The sequence below is a fragment of the Oncorhynchus masou genome, chromosome 8 (assembly GCF_036934945.1).
Source record: "Oncorhynchus masou masou isolate Uvic2021 chromosome 8, UVic_Omas_1.1, whole genome shotgun sequence".
NCBI lineage: Eukaryota > Metazoa > Chordata > Actinopteri > Salmoniformes > Salmonidae > Oncorhynchus > Oncorhynchus masou.
The window spans coordinates 34,338,984-34,354,136 of record NC_088219.1 but is presented as its reverse complement, the minus strand read 5'-3'; the positions used below and the strand labels follow the sequence as shown (position 1 = coordinate 34,354,136).

The 15,153-nt window shown below is 41.0% G+C and overlaps 1 protein-coding gene across 1 annotated transcript in view; it reads left to right on the top strand.

Moving 5' to 3' along the window:
- The window catches only part of LOC135544568 (laminin subunit gamma-3-like), a 269,997-nt gene that overhangs the window by 91,036 nt on the left and 163,808 nt on the right, over positions 1 to 15,153 (top strand). Inside the window, exons 3-4 of the mRNA XM_064972283.1 lie at positions 12,286 to 12,416; positions 14,664 to 14,830. Coding sequence (XP_064828355.1) covers positions 12,286 to 12,416; positions 14,664 to 14,830 — 298 coding nt within the window. The remainder of the gene's footprint in view (positions 1 to 12,285; positions 12,417 to 14,663; positions 14,831 to 15,153) is intronic.

The following is a 15,153-nucleotide window of genomic DNA, read 5'->3' as shown; positions in this document are numbered from 1 at the left end:
TCCAGGCATTAGTACCAATCCATAGTGCTACCATATGTCTGACCCAGGTCTGATCCAAGTCTGATCCTATTGACCCACAGAAATCCCCAAAATCCAGGAGTCCCTACTGTTTCTGGATGAAAGGGGTCCTGGAACACAGAGGTTCCACATTCCCACCAGATGTTCCAAACAGGGTCCTTGACCCTTTGACTCTCCAACTTCAAGTGATTGACTGCTCGCTAACTTACAGGGGGCGTCCCAGAATCTTAGAACTACACACAAATGAGACTTTATAGACAGCCTGATTAGAATAATAGTCTTCTTCTCTGAGGCAGCCCTTTGAAAGGTTAAGAGTGGGTACATGTTTACTGGCGTAGTACTTTATAAACATGGTAATGAGCACACAAATATAGTAGTTGGGGGGGAGGAAGACTAACTCGAGAGGACAAGTTTAGGATACATTTTATATTAAGTGCTCCAAATAATGTACAGTTTAATTTAAAGTTGAATTAGTCTTCTGTACAGGATACACCGTCCAACAAAATGCTTACTTGCAGGTTCCTTCTTGACAATGCAACAATAAGAAATGATAAAAGATAAGAATATGACCATAAACTAAATGGCTCAGTTGAATAGAGAAAACATTTTAGCATAAGTATAATACAGGAAGGCACTATTTAGTACAATACTCACAGATGTATCAGGGAAGAGGGGATTTGGGGGCAAATGTTTTAATTGTGCGGTATTAGCAATAATAAATAAAAGTCTGGTAGCAGCAGATGTCTCATGCCCATAGGGGTACAGGGTCACGTGCCCCCTTAGATTTGTCTGTTTAAACATATACATACTGTACATATAGTGTGTGTGTGTGTGGGGGGGGGTCTTCATTTTTTTTTCTCTGTAATAGTAGTAGACACTTGGCAATTTTAGGAAGTTGGCATTAGCTAGCCCAGATTGGTTCCCGATCTCACAACCTCATAACTACAGTGGGGAGAACAAGTATTTGATACACAAATGATCATGAGGACGGTGAGGGATCAGCCTAGAACTACACGGCAGGACCTGGTCAATGACCTGAAGAGAGCTGGGACCACAGACTCAAAAAAAACATTAGTAACACTACGCCGTCATGGATTAAAATCCTGCAGCGCACGCAAGGTTCCCCTGCTCAAGCCAGCGCATGTCCAGGCCCGTCTGAAGTTTGCCAATGACCATCTGGATGATCCAGAGGAGGAATGGGAGAAGGTCATGTGGTCTGATGAGACAAAAATAAACTTTCTAGTCTAAACACCACTCGTCGTGTTTGGAGGAAGAAGAAGGATGAAACATCATTCTTTGGGGATGCTTTTCTGCAAAGGGGACAGGACGACTGCACCGTATTGAAGGGAGGATGGATGGGGCCATGTATCGCGAGATTTTGGCCAACAACCTCCTTCCTTCAGTAAGAGCTTTGAAGATGGGTCATGGCTGGGTCTTCCAGCATGACAACAACCCGAAACACACAGCCAGGGCAACTAAGGAGTGGCTCCGTAAGAAGCATCTCAAGTTCCTGGAGTGGCCTAGCCAGTCTCCAGACCCGAACCCAAGAGAAAATCTTTGGAGGGACTGAAAGTCTGTATTGCCCAGCGACAGCCCCAAAACCTGAAGGATCTGGAGAAGGTCTGTATGGAGGAGTGGGCCAAAATCCCTGCTGCAGTGTGTGTAAACTGGTCAAGAACTACAGGAAACATATGATCTCTGCAATTGCAAACAAAGGTTTCTGTACCAAATATTAGGTTCTGCTTTTCTGATGTATCAAATACTTATGTCATGCAATAAAATGCAAATGAATTACTTAAAAATCATACAATGTGATTTTCTGGATTTTTGTTTTAGATTCCGCCTCTCACAGTTGAAGTGTACCTATGATAAAAATTACAGACCTCTACATGCTTTGTAAGTAGGAAAACCCGCAAAATCGGCAGTGTATCAAATACTTGTCCTCCCCACTGTAGCTACCAGGAAGCCATTTCTGGCTATCAATCAAGTTTTTGAAAAGACTTTAGAAAAGCAAGCAATAACTAATGTAATAACTAATTTACTCAATAAAACTTTCCTTTCAAACTTTTACTCAGATTTTAGCTACGATTCAGAGAAGCATAATTAGTTTATTTTAAAAACAAGAACCACCAGTCAGGAAGATACAGACAAGGGAGATATGTTTAAGCATAATGATTATGGCTCTAGAGTGTTGGAAAAGGCTGTTTCAGGCTTTCGAAAAATTCAAAAATCTCCAATTATCTTCACGTACGTTGTGGCCCTCAGATCTTTGGGGTGCATGACACCCCTGGGAAGAAGCAGTTGTGATGGGTTTGTAGCATGAATGTATGTATGTGTTTTATGTACTTTATGTGTGTTTAATGTACTATTATTTGTCTTTTTAATACGTTTCTATCTTGCAATAGAGAAATCTTCTACATTTCTACTTGTTTCTTCAACCAATCAAGAGCTGTTACACTCAAGTATTCACTATGTAGTTGGCTGACTACATGAAAAAGTAGCAATATCATACAGCAGGCAAAATAAACTAGATTCAGCCGCGGGCCGATTCTTTTCTTGAGCTGATGTTCAGGTGGGCTAGAACATAATAACAGAAAATGTGTAGACTGCAAATTGACCGAAAGAACCTTGCTTGTATACAATCACATACACGGAGTGTACAAAACGTTAGGAACACCTGCTCTTTCCATGACAGACTGCCCAGGTGAAAGCTATGACCCCTTATTGATGTCACCTGTTATATCCATTTCAAATCAGTGTAGATGAAGGGGAGAAGATAGGATAAAGACAGAATTTTAAGTCTTGAGAAATGGATTGTGTTTGTGTGCCATTCAGAGGGTTTTGGTTAAGACAAAATATTTAAGTGCCTTTGAACGGGTTATGGTAGTAGGTAGACAGGTGCACCAGTTTGAGTGTCAAGAACTGCAATGCTGCTGTTTTTTTGCACTCAAAAGTTTCTCGTGTGTATCAAGGTCCACCACCCAAAGGACATTCAGCCAACTTAACATCTGTGGGAAGCATTGGAGTCAACATGGTCCAGCATCCCTGTGGAACACCATGTCCCGACAAATATTAGGAAGGTGTTCATCTCTCTATGATGCGTAGGAATACTTTGAAACAGAATTCCAAAATTAAAAATCACTCATAGCTTTTTTGCTGGTGTTTTGCAGTCTGTCAAACATTTAAAAAATAATTGTTAATTTTTGCGCAGAAAACTTGGGGGACCGGATAAAATCACCCAGAGATATATTATAGGTAATGAATGTTTAAGGGATGTGCCAGACTTTGAGGCGCAGAAGAATGATCAGTGTACCTGAAACCCAGAAGTTAAGGGCACAAGGCGAGACCCAGATGCAGATGGCATGAGTCTTTGATATTTATTATTATCCAAGGAGTAGGCAAGAGAATGGTTGTGAACAGGCAAAAGAGTGAAATCAGGTCAGAGTTCAGAAGGTGCAGAATGGCAGGCAGGCTCGAGGTCAGGGCAGGCAGAATGATCAGGCAGGCGGGTTCAAAGTCAAGACAGGCAAGGGCCACAACCGGGAGGACTAGCAAAAGCAGGAGACCGGGAAAACAACACTGGTTGACTTGACAAACACACAAGCAGAGAGCACCAGAATAAGTACCCAGGGACTAATGAGGAAAACAGGTGACACCTGGAGATGGGTGGAGACAATCACAAAGACAGGTAAAGCAGATCAGGGTTAAAATCTCTGGAGGGTTCTTTTTTTAGCTGAACAGTAATAACATGGAGTTGCACATTTAAAAACATGTGATGTGTTTAATTTTCCAAAAACATGTGAAATGTCACATGCTAAGTGTTCCAAAAACCCGTTTTGCACATGTGAAATCAAGTGATTTTCCACTTGTGAAATTGTGCTTCAACATGTGATAACATGAAACTACACTGTTAGCCATTGCTGTTAATTTTGTGGTACTTTATATAGTAATTTACCGTACATTTACACAGTAATAGGAGTAACAGTATCTGTATTAGTGTTTTGCTACATATTTACTGTCAGTCGCATTGCGCTTGGGTACCTTTTTGCCCATCCTGCAAATGAACTTGCTATGTCTCAACAGTGCACCAGATGGTTATTTGTTAGCAAAAACATGCAAAAATTAGCGACACCTTCCTAGTATTGAGTAGTACCCCTTTTTGCCCTCAGAACAGCTTCAGTGTTGGGTGAAGGATTCTACAAGCTGTCGAAAGCATTCCACAGGGATGCTGGGCCATGTTGACTCCAATGCTTCCCACAGTTGGCTGTATGTCTTTTGGGTGGTGGACCATTCTTGATACACACAGGAAACTGTTGAGCGTGAAAAACCTAGCAGCGTTGCAGGTCTTGACACACTCAAACCAGTGCACCTGGCACCTGCTACTATACCCAGTTCAAAGACAAAATCTTTTGTCTTTCTCATTCACCCTAAGAGTGACACACACACAATTCATGTCTCAATTGTCTCAAAGCTTAAAACTATGTCTTTAACTTGTCTACTCCCCTTCATCTACTGTGATTGAAGTAGATTTAACAGGTGACATAAATAATGGATCATAGCTTTCACCTGGTCAGTCTATGTCATGGAAAGAACATGTTTTGTACACACTCAAAAAAAAGAGTACAGATAACGTACATTGTGGTACAAAACAGTCAAAGGTATCTTCAGAGGTACACGCAGGACCTCACATGGTACTGGTCGGTACCTTTTAGGGTACATGTGCAGAGGATCTAGTATAATGGTACATTTTTCTACCCAATACATTACATAGAGAGCTGCGTTCGTAACCATGTGGGAGGTAAGAATTTACCAGTTGTGAAGATGTAAATACCAGTTGGATGCATTCAGGTGCTTTGAAATGGAATAATTGCCAACAAGCTGCATCAACCATACACCAAAAGTAAAGCTATCATACTTGTTAACAAATTATAAAGTTAAAAACACATTACTAGAATGCTTTTTTTGTAAATAATGTTTTGTTGTTACATTTAACTGCCGAAAATGCTGCTTTCGAGGTAATTCCCTTCGTAGGTAATGTCAGAGGTCAACATGTGGGAGAAGTCGGTACTCAGGGAAGATAGACGATACAGTTGGAGAACTTGTGATAATTGATAACTGTACTGTTTAAAGGTTACTGTGCATTTTCCAGTAGCTTGATGGCATCTGGTACACAGGAAGTTCATGTTTAAATTTCAGTAACTTACTGTCAATTAGTTACAAGTGTGTAGCGGTATTGTTAGAGAGGGGTAAAGATTAAGATTTTGTTCGGGCACCGGGCAGGTATTAACCCTGCCGAAAAGAGTTAGAGAGAGTACCACTACCAGACACACACACACACACACACACACACACACACACACACACACACACACACACACACACACACACACACACACACACACACACACACACACACACACACACACACACACACACACACACACCAGCAGAAGAGACTGCCTAGAGTGTTGCCTGTTTGCCAGATTGTGGAGAGAAAAGATAAGACACATCACAGGACAGGTGTAAACCCACCAATAATACCTCATACAATAATAATAATGTCAGAGTAAATTAAATGGCAACTAAATAGAAGCAATTTACAAAAAGAAAGAACCTTCAACATTTTAGAAGATTTGTAATAATCTGTATTATTACAAAGGCCTTAAAATGTTTGAAATCTTCTCGGCCACGTCATTAGCACCACACCACCTCAATACAATTCAAATAACAATACACCACAAACTTCCGAGCAACCTCCCTTTGAACTACAATGTACTTCTGGCAGGTCAGTCAGTGAGTGAGAGATATCTTAGTGCAACTGCAAGCCTGAAGTCAACAGCTATCTGTCCGTCTGATGGTTTGGGTCAAAGCTTCGCAACAATGTTGCTACTAATCCATGCAATCAATAACCAGTGCAGTGCCAAAAGATAACAACCACGAACTAGAGCGGTACACTGATGATCTAATGAAACACTTTACAACTAAGCACACTGAAACTAAACAAGACTTCTGCAGCATTGCAAGCACAATCAAACTGCCGTGCCAACCGAGAGCTATCTCCCAGAGAGCCGGAAGAGCTATCTTTATTTCCTCCTTTCTGACGGCTGATGCGCTCTTAAAGTGGCCATGCACGGTGAAGGCCCCATGCAGGACTTCACCACAAGTGTGTAATTGTAAACTTCACCGTAATTTACTGTAGCTAATCCATCACACTCACTGACCTGATGGTCTGGTTGGAAAGTGAGTATTACAATTACATGGAGAGTTGTCATAAATGAAATATCATTCGGTTCTTTGGTATCACATGCACTTATGTTGCCTTTAACAAGCCTTTCACACCTCCACGCTGACGACACCATTCTGTATACTTCTGGCCCTTCTTTGGACACTGTGTTAACAAACCTCCAGAAGAGCTTCAATGCCATACAACACTCCATCCATGGCCTCCAACTGCTCTTAAATGTTAGTAAAACTAAATGCATGCTCTTCAACCGATCGCTGCCTGCACCCGCCCGCCCGTCAAGCATCACTACTCCGGACGGTTCTGACTTAGAATATGTGGACAACTACAAATACCTAGGTGTCTGGTTAGACTCTGGTAAACTCTCCTTCCAGACTCACATTAAGCATCTCCAATCCAAAATTAAATCTAGAATCGACTTCCTATTTCGCACCAAAGCATCCTTCACTCATCCTGCCACACATACCCTCGTATAACCGACTATCCTACTGATCCTTGACTTTGGCGATGTCATTTACAAAATAGCCACCAACACTCTACTCAACAAAGTGGATGAAGTCTATCACAGTGCCATCCGTTTTGTCACCAAAGCCCCATATACTACCCACAACTGCGACCTGTATGCGCTCGTTTCTTGGCCCTCACTTCATATTTGTCGCCAAACCCACTGGCTCCAGGTCATCTACAAGTCTTTGCTAGGTAAAGTCCCGCCTTATCTAAGCTCACTGGTCACCATAGCAGCACACATCCGTAGCAAGCGCTCCAAGCAGCTTTATTTCACTGGTCATCCCCAAAGCCAACTCGTCAACGTCTTTCCTTCCAGTTCTCTGCTGCCAATGACTGGAACGATTTGCAAAATTCACTGAAGCTGGAGTCATTGCACCTGTACACAGCCCATCTGCAAATAGCCCACCCAACTACCCCATCACCATATTGTTGTTTATTTTTTGCTCCCAAATATCTCAACTTGCACATTCATCTTCTGCACATCTATCACTCCAGTGTTTAATTGCTAAATTGTAAATATTTTGCCAGTATGGCATATTTATTGACTTATCTCCCTAATCTTACTGTAACGGTTTTCATGAGGTGAAGGAGAGTCGGACCAAAATGCAGCGTGTAGATTGCGATCCATGTTTAATGAACAAACGTAAACACGAATCAATACAAATACTACAAAACAAAGAACGTAACGAAAACCGAAACAGCCTATACTAGTGTAAACTAACACAAAGACATAAACAAGGACACTAAGGACAATCACTCACGAAACACACAAAGAATATGGCTGCCTAAATATGGTTCCCAATCAGAGACAACGATAATCACCTGACTCTGATTGAGAACCGCCTCAGGCAGCCATAGACTAACGCTAGACATCCCACAAAACCCCAAGACAAAAACACACCACAATAACCCATGTCACACCCTGGCCTGACCGAATAAATGAGGAATAAACATAATATATTTCGACCAGGGAGTGACACTTACTACATTTGCACCCACTGTATTTAGATGTTTCTATTGCGTCATTGAATGTATGTTTGTTTATTACGTGTTGTTTGTGTCGCACTGCTTTGCTTTATCTTGGCCAGGTCGCAGTTGTAAATGAGAACTTGTTCTCAACTGGCTTACATGGTTCAATAAAGGTGAAATAAAAAATATATATATCCCAAAAAACAGTGACCTTATTTATCAATCTAGTACAAGGGGGGAGGAAAAACCTAGAGTATGTTGGACTTTACACCTCCAGCACATCCCTGGATTTTCGTCCTGGTTGGAATCCAATAAAATGTTGCATTACCGCCACCAGCTAGAATGGAGTATAACTCCCTTACACTTTGTTGAAAAAAAGGAAAATAAATCAACAAACACCCGACACACATTAAAAACCCACCTCCCCACTCCTCTATTTAAACCTATAGTCCTACATCAGGTCAACAATTAACATGTCTCTTCTATCCCCAATACTACACATTCCTTTGTCTCCTGCCCTTCTGCACACTTCTCACACCGAGGAACCTCTCCCCTACACATTGCCGCCACATGCCCATTTGGCACATAAGCTCATATGGGATAACTGAAATATCCTAAAATCATTTTGTCGGGCAGACTCAACATCAAAACTCAAAAGAACAGACAATGACTCTTCTGTTTCACCACTCATGCTACCCTGTCTGCGTCGTACAAGCATCACAAACACCGAGAATCACTCCTTTCAATGGCACTCTTTTCTTGAGAGCAAAACAAGTCACATCTCTTGTCCTAATTTGTTTGCCACGAAGCGCTTGCTTCACTCACTTCCATTTCTCCTCCAGACCTTGATCCGGCATACCACTCACTCTGCTTAGACTTTCTACCATTCTTCTTCAACAAACCATCTTATTTTCCAAGATTTTTACATTTAAGTCAATTAGCAGACATTCTTTTCCAGAGAGACTTACAGGAGCAATTAAGGTTAAGTGCCTTACTCAAGTGCACATCGGCAGATTTTTCACCTAGTTGGCTAAGGAATTCAAACCAGCGACCTTTCGGTTACTGGCCTAAAGCCCTTAACTTTTAACTTCCTCCACCTCTCTTTTTCACTTCATTCCTCCTACATATTACAAGTATGTGTCTTCTTATGATAATATTATACTTCTTCTAACATATATCTCAAAATGTCCCTATCGAGGAACACCAATTCTTCAACAACAAAACTTACAAGTCAATCACTGGAGTTCATTCCACTGGCTCAATCAGAGATCTGTAGATGATTTGGGGTGACATTCTTTCTCAAGGGGGACCAAAAACAGCTAGCTGAAAGCTTCACCTGTAATGTTTTGATAGGTTGCCATTGTTATAAACTCAGAAATGAAACGTCCCTTTTCCAAGAGCCTGCCCCCCCCCCCCCCATTATACCATTTCTCTTAGTCACATGTCTGTGGAACTTGTTAAGTTTGTCTCAGTTGTTTGAATCTTGTTATGTTCATACAAACCTTTACACATAGTATGCTGCCCTAAGCATAAAAAAATATATATTTTAATAAGCCTCCATCATACATCATTAACGTATTTTACGATTATTTTTAAATTATCTAAATGGAACAATATTAAATATATTTAATGTCCATTTTATTTCAGTTTGAATCCCCAAGCTGAAAAATAATTTAAGTATACAGCTTGAGCAGAAATTTAGAATTAACACTGTTGAGAACTGTGCACCATTGGCATTTCACACTTTAGTTGTTCACATTGTGCAATTTGTAATGTGTAATTAAAAGTATAGCATAATTCAGTTTGAAAATGAACATCAAAACATTTGAGTAAGCTAAATATGAAGAACAATATCATATTATAAATGAAAGCTTCAGCTGCAGAAAAGGATGCTGGGTAATATTTGCATTTTTGTGCACATGCGTTTTTGAAAGTATACTTTAATGAACACATTTTGTGGACATTTAAGTTAATTATATTTTTTGGAGTGTACTTCATTAAGTATATTTTCTTGAGATATGAAAAATTATACCCTCAAGAACCATGTTCCTCAGCTATGATGTATTACTTTAGATCCTTGTTGCATAGAAAAGGTACGTTTTGGAATATTTGTATTCTGTATATTTGTATTATTTCTTTCACTCTGTTATTTAAATCAGTATTGTAGAGTCACTAAAATGTTGTTGATCCATCCTTAGTTTTCTCCCATCACAGCTATTGAACTCTGTAACTGTTTTACAATCACAAATGGCCTCATGGTATCAACCCTGAGCATCCCTCATGCCTGATCATCCCTCATGCCTGTCCTTTAGCTCAGTTCGGAAGGACAAATGTATATTTGATATGTTTGGGTGGTTTAATACATAATTCACAGTATAATTATTAACTTGACCATGCTTAAAGAGATATTACATTCTGATTTGATATTGTTACAGATCTATCAATCATTGCCCTTTTAAGAGGCTTTCAAAATGCTCCCTGGTATTTGAAGTTGAATCTGTGCTTGAAATTCAATACTTGACTGAGGGACCTTCCAGGTGTTGTATGGGGGACAGAGGAAGGGTTAGTCATAAAAACAATTATGTCAACCCCTATTACTTCACACAGAGTCCATGCAACATATTATCTGATTTGTTAAGCCAAATTTTACTCCTGAACTAATTTAGGCTTGCCTAAACAAAGGGACTGAATACTTATTCAATGACTATGTTTAAGTTATCTAATTTGTATTATTTATTTTTTACTTTGACATTACATAGTATTTTGAGTTCATTGTTGATAACAAATGACAATTAAATCTATTTTAATCCCACTTTTTAACACAATAAAACTGGAAGAAATACAAGTGGTATGAATACTTTTGTAAGGTACTTATAGTGTACTTGATCTCTCACAAGCAGAGTGTGTTAAGCAAAGTGTGTTGAAGTGTAATTATAGTATATTCATAGTATACTTAAAATATACTAGAAAAAATACATCTCGTATTTGAAGTATATTATTTAAATAGTACGATTAAGTATGAACCTGGTGACACTGCAGAAACATTGATGCCCTCTAAACCAAGAGCTCACACGTTCAAATAATTAATGTATACTCTAAATCAAGTGTCCTTGGGCACTGCTAGTTTTATGTTGGTGGTGATAATTGGACAATTATTTACTTGATTCTGGGCAGCTTTTAGCAAAGTGCAGAAATGCATTCTTGCTAATAAGCCTGTAGCGATATCTCTTTCACTCTCACAGATCTGGTAGTGTAGCTGCACATTTCCGGTTGCTAGCGACCAAGAGTTTATGAATTCAAATCCCGTTTAATGATGAGTGCCAAGAGTTGTCACAGTGCACATGTTTTTTAAAGTACATTAATTGAAATCAGAATACACCAGCATACTCTCATCTTCTGGAAATAACACCAAGTTCTTGTTTATATTTCTGTTGTATATATTTAATGCATTCTTGCTTATCTCCATTGTGCAGCAGTAATTTCAGGTAGCTAGCAGCCAAGAGATTGTGAGTTCAAATCCCAAGAGAGGTTGGGTGTTAAGTAATCAGCATACTATCCTTAAACATGAACACCTGAATTTAGCTGTAAAATGCAGTAACTAGTTGTTGATCAACCATATTTTCACCGTAACTGGAACAAACCGGGAACTAAACAAAACCTGCAGGAGACAATTACTGTTTAATTGTATTTAATGGCAATTATGTCTTTCAGAATAAAATATTCTAAATTACATTTGACAACTGAGTTTTCAGGTGCTAAAATGTCACATGTAGTTTCATGGTATCACATGTTGAATTTTTGCATTCCCATGTTGTCACATTTATTTCACATTAATTTCACATGAGATCAGGTTCTCTTTCACATGTGTTCACATGTTGTCACATGTAGTTTATTGCTATCACATGTTGTCACATGTTGCTTCACATGTTCACGTGTTCACATGGGAATTTCATGTTTTCTTTCTCGTACCCTGCTGATTGTCTTTTCGACTCTCTTTCCTCTCACTTCTCTCTTTTCTTCCCCCCTCTCTCATTTTGTTCTATTTAACTGTTCCAATTCATCTCATCCACGGTGAATTCATTGTATCTGGGATGCTATGGTTTTGGTCTGTGCTGCAAAACATTATACTGTCTGAGAGTCTGAGAGTGCTGTGCCAAGTCTCCTCTCTAACTTATGTGATCTCTATCTCCACCGCTGATTTCCTCTCTATTTAGCCTCAATCTCGTATTTATTTATTTCTCTTCTATTTCAATATTTCTCATTCTCTACCCCTCTTTACATCTCCATGGCTTGTCTCTCTTCACTACCATGCACATCTATCCTTCTCTATCCCCCCCTTTCTCTCCCATCCCCTTCTTCCTCCACCTTCTGACCTTACCTGAATCTGTCTTTTACCTTTCCTATTTTCTCCATCTCAATCCATCACCTTCCTCCAACCCCTTTATCACCTCCTCCTCATGCCCCTTTCCTCTCTGTAGTAGGTGACAGCCACATCCCTCCAAAGTCTCTTTCTCATCCCCCTATCCTTCTTTCTGTCTCTCTCTATATAGGAGTGGGTGACAGCCACCGACCTGCTGATCTCTCTGGACAGGCTCAACACTTTCGGAGACGAGTTCTTCAAGGACGCCAAGGTGCTGCGATCCTACTTCTACGCCATCTCTGATTTCTCTGTGGGAGCCAGGTAACACACGCCTGACACCTGATTGGTCCTCAGAGGCCTTTGGCTGTCGCCGTGGATACTCCCTCCGAAAACTTAAAAGAGAGACAAAACGATCACGCCTTTCCTTCACTCTCCTCTACTTCTTTCTCTGTCTCAGTCTACCGGGGATTGTGGTCACTGCTAGAACTCGACATTAGCCCCCAAAAAAAACAAGAGAGAGGGAGAGAGGGAGAGAGAGAGAGAGAGAGAGAGAGAGAGAGAGAGAGAGAGAGAGAGAGAGAGAGAGAGAGAGAGAGAGAGAGAGAGAGAGGAGAGCAAGAAATAGCAAGAAAGAGAAGGAGGGAGAGCATATTTGCTGTGTAGTTTTGATTTATCTTTGTTTTGTTTGCTTCTTTCTCAGGAAGACTCAACAATAAAACAACAACCCAGCGTGGCCCACTTGATAGATAATAAAACACATATGGCGAACGTCCGCTGCACATTTCCTCCCTCTCTGTATCCTGTTTACATGATAAACAGTCTGAACGCAAGCCCTGCGTGGTCCTGGACAGAAAATACATAGAAATATAGAAACATAGAACATAGCCACAAAATTCGCCTCTGTTCCTGTCAACTTTTCTGTTTCTGTCCCTGCTCTGCCCCTGGTCCTTAGACCTGGGTTCAAATACTATTTGAAATCATTCCAAAACTGAAAACCCGGCCCCATGTCTGCTGGTCCCTGGGCTTATTCCTCACAGTAATGAGAAGGGACAACAGGAGGAAGGCAGAACAGACAGGATGTCCATAGTCACGGCAGGATAACACGGATGTTATTAAGTAATTGAGATGAAGCCTTCACCCACTGCTTCAACAGGATCTGACACCTGTCATAAGTGGTTATGATCACAGCGAGGCGTGACAATCTGACAAATGACCCAACAATGTCACCATGACACCTGAGGGAATGGCGAGGGGCAACCTGACCACTTGTTTGGTTAGTGTAGCATACTTAGCCTAGCTCATTGGATTGGCCATAGCAGTGCTAGCACAATTCTCACACTGAATGTTATGAATGGACACAATAAGTGCCAGGGTACGTTAATGTGCTGGCTTTAATGGTCAACTAGTGGAATATAATAACTAAATATAGTAAAAAGAAATGATTCAGAACTGAGCTGTACTGAGCTGCTATTTGATCCATATCTGTGCCATATTCATTATTGTGGTTGTCAAGTGTTCCTCAGCGTCTGCTAGTAGAGACATCTGATTTGGTGGTTGGGGGCACTTTTCACTTCCTGGCTCACAACTTCCTTGTCACAACAACAACAACAACAACAACAGAAACAGAAATAACTGATTCAAAGCCGTTAGCATAAAGCGTCTAGATCTGGGACAGCTGGCTAAATCTGACATTGACAGGCGCGATGTTGAGCCCCCCCTCACAGAAAGACCCTCTACAGAACCAATGACAGAGGATGAGTTCCAAATGGAATCCTACTCCCTATTTCGTGCATTACTTTTTACAAGGTCCCATAGGGCTCTAGTCAAAAGTATTGCACTATATTATAGGGCATAGGGTCACCATTCGGGACGCAGATAAGCACTCAACAGAACCAATGACGATAAGGAGAATCAGACACTATAAAGATAGGGCCTCTGATAACAGCTATTAGCAATACATTCTTGATCATTAAATCACCCTGGATAAATTGTGTCTTCTAGTCACAGGAAATTGTATTTTCTCGACTGGTTGGAAAGGAAGGTATAGCATAAGAACGCACACACACAATCACTCACATGCACACGCACACGCACACACACACACACACACACACACACACACACACACACACACACACACACACACACACACACACACACACACACACACACACACACACACACACACACACACAGACACACAGTGACTGATATGTAGTTGTTTATGCTTAGGGACAGCTTGTGCAGACGAGAGTTGATCACACAGGGGAGTTGAACAGCGCAGAGCAGTAGTCACTGAAGGGGATAAAATCTCCACCTTATCCCAGGCGATGTATCTGCCTCTGAGTGAAGGTAATGGGAAGTGACAAGTCCTCACAGTGCAAAAATCTTCTAATTTTACACCTATTCTCCACTACTCTGTCCTATTCTCTATTAATTTCCCCCAGTGTGTGTGTGTGCAGGCAAGCGTGCAACAGTGCGTGCGTGTGTCCTCAGTGCATGCGCGTGCGTCCACACAAGTGTGTGTATATTATTGTGCCCACGCACCTCTCCATCTTTATCCTGCAGGTGTAAGTGTAATGGCCATGGCAGTGAGTGTGTGTTGGACGAGCAGGGGGCTCTGGTGTGTGACTGCCAGCATCACACGGCCGGGGTGGACTGCCAGAAGTGTGACCCGTTCTACCAGGACAGGCCATGGGCCAGGGCCACTGGAGACTCTGCCAACCAGTGTATGAGTGAGTACTGGAGATTTGTTAAGTCACCCTTGGGGAGGGGGGTTATAGTTAGTGAGTCCTAATATTGCACGGTATACCGGAGCTTCAGTGTTTCATTATTATTATTAGATTATTTTATTTTTATGATTCTGTACTAGACGTTTTGTTACAGTCAATACTTCAGTCAAATGTGTCTCACATGATTGAGAGGATCAAGTATGTATATCAGCGCAGCCCCTTTTAATAGCGTGAAGAGCCAAGTGCCTGCTCAACTGACTCATTCATTGCTAGAGCTGTCTGGGTTGCATTGTTAGCTCCCAACTCATGTTGCACCGAAGGTAACA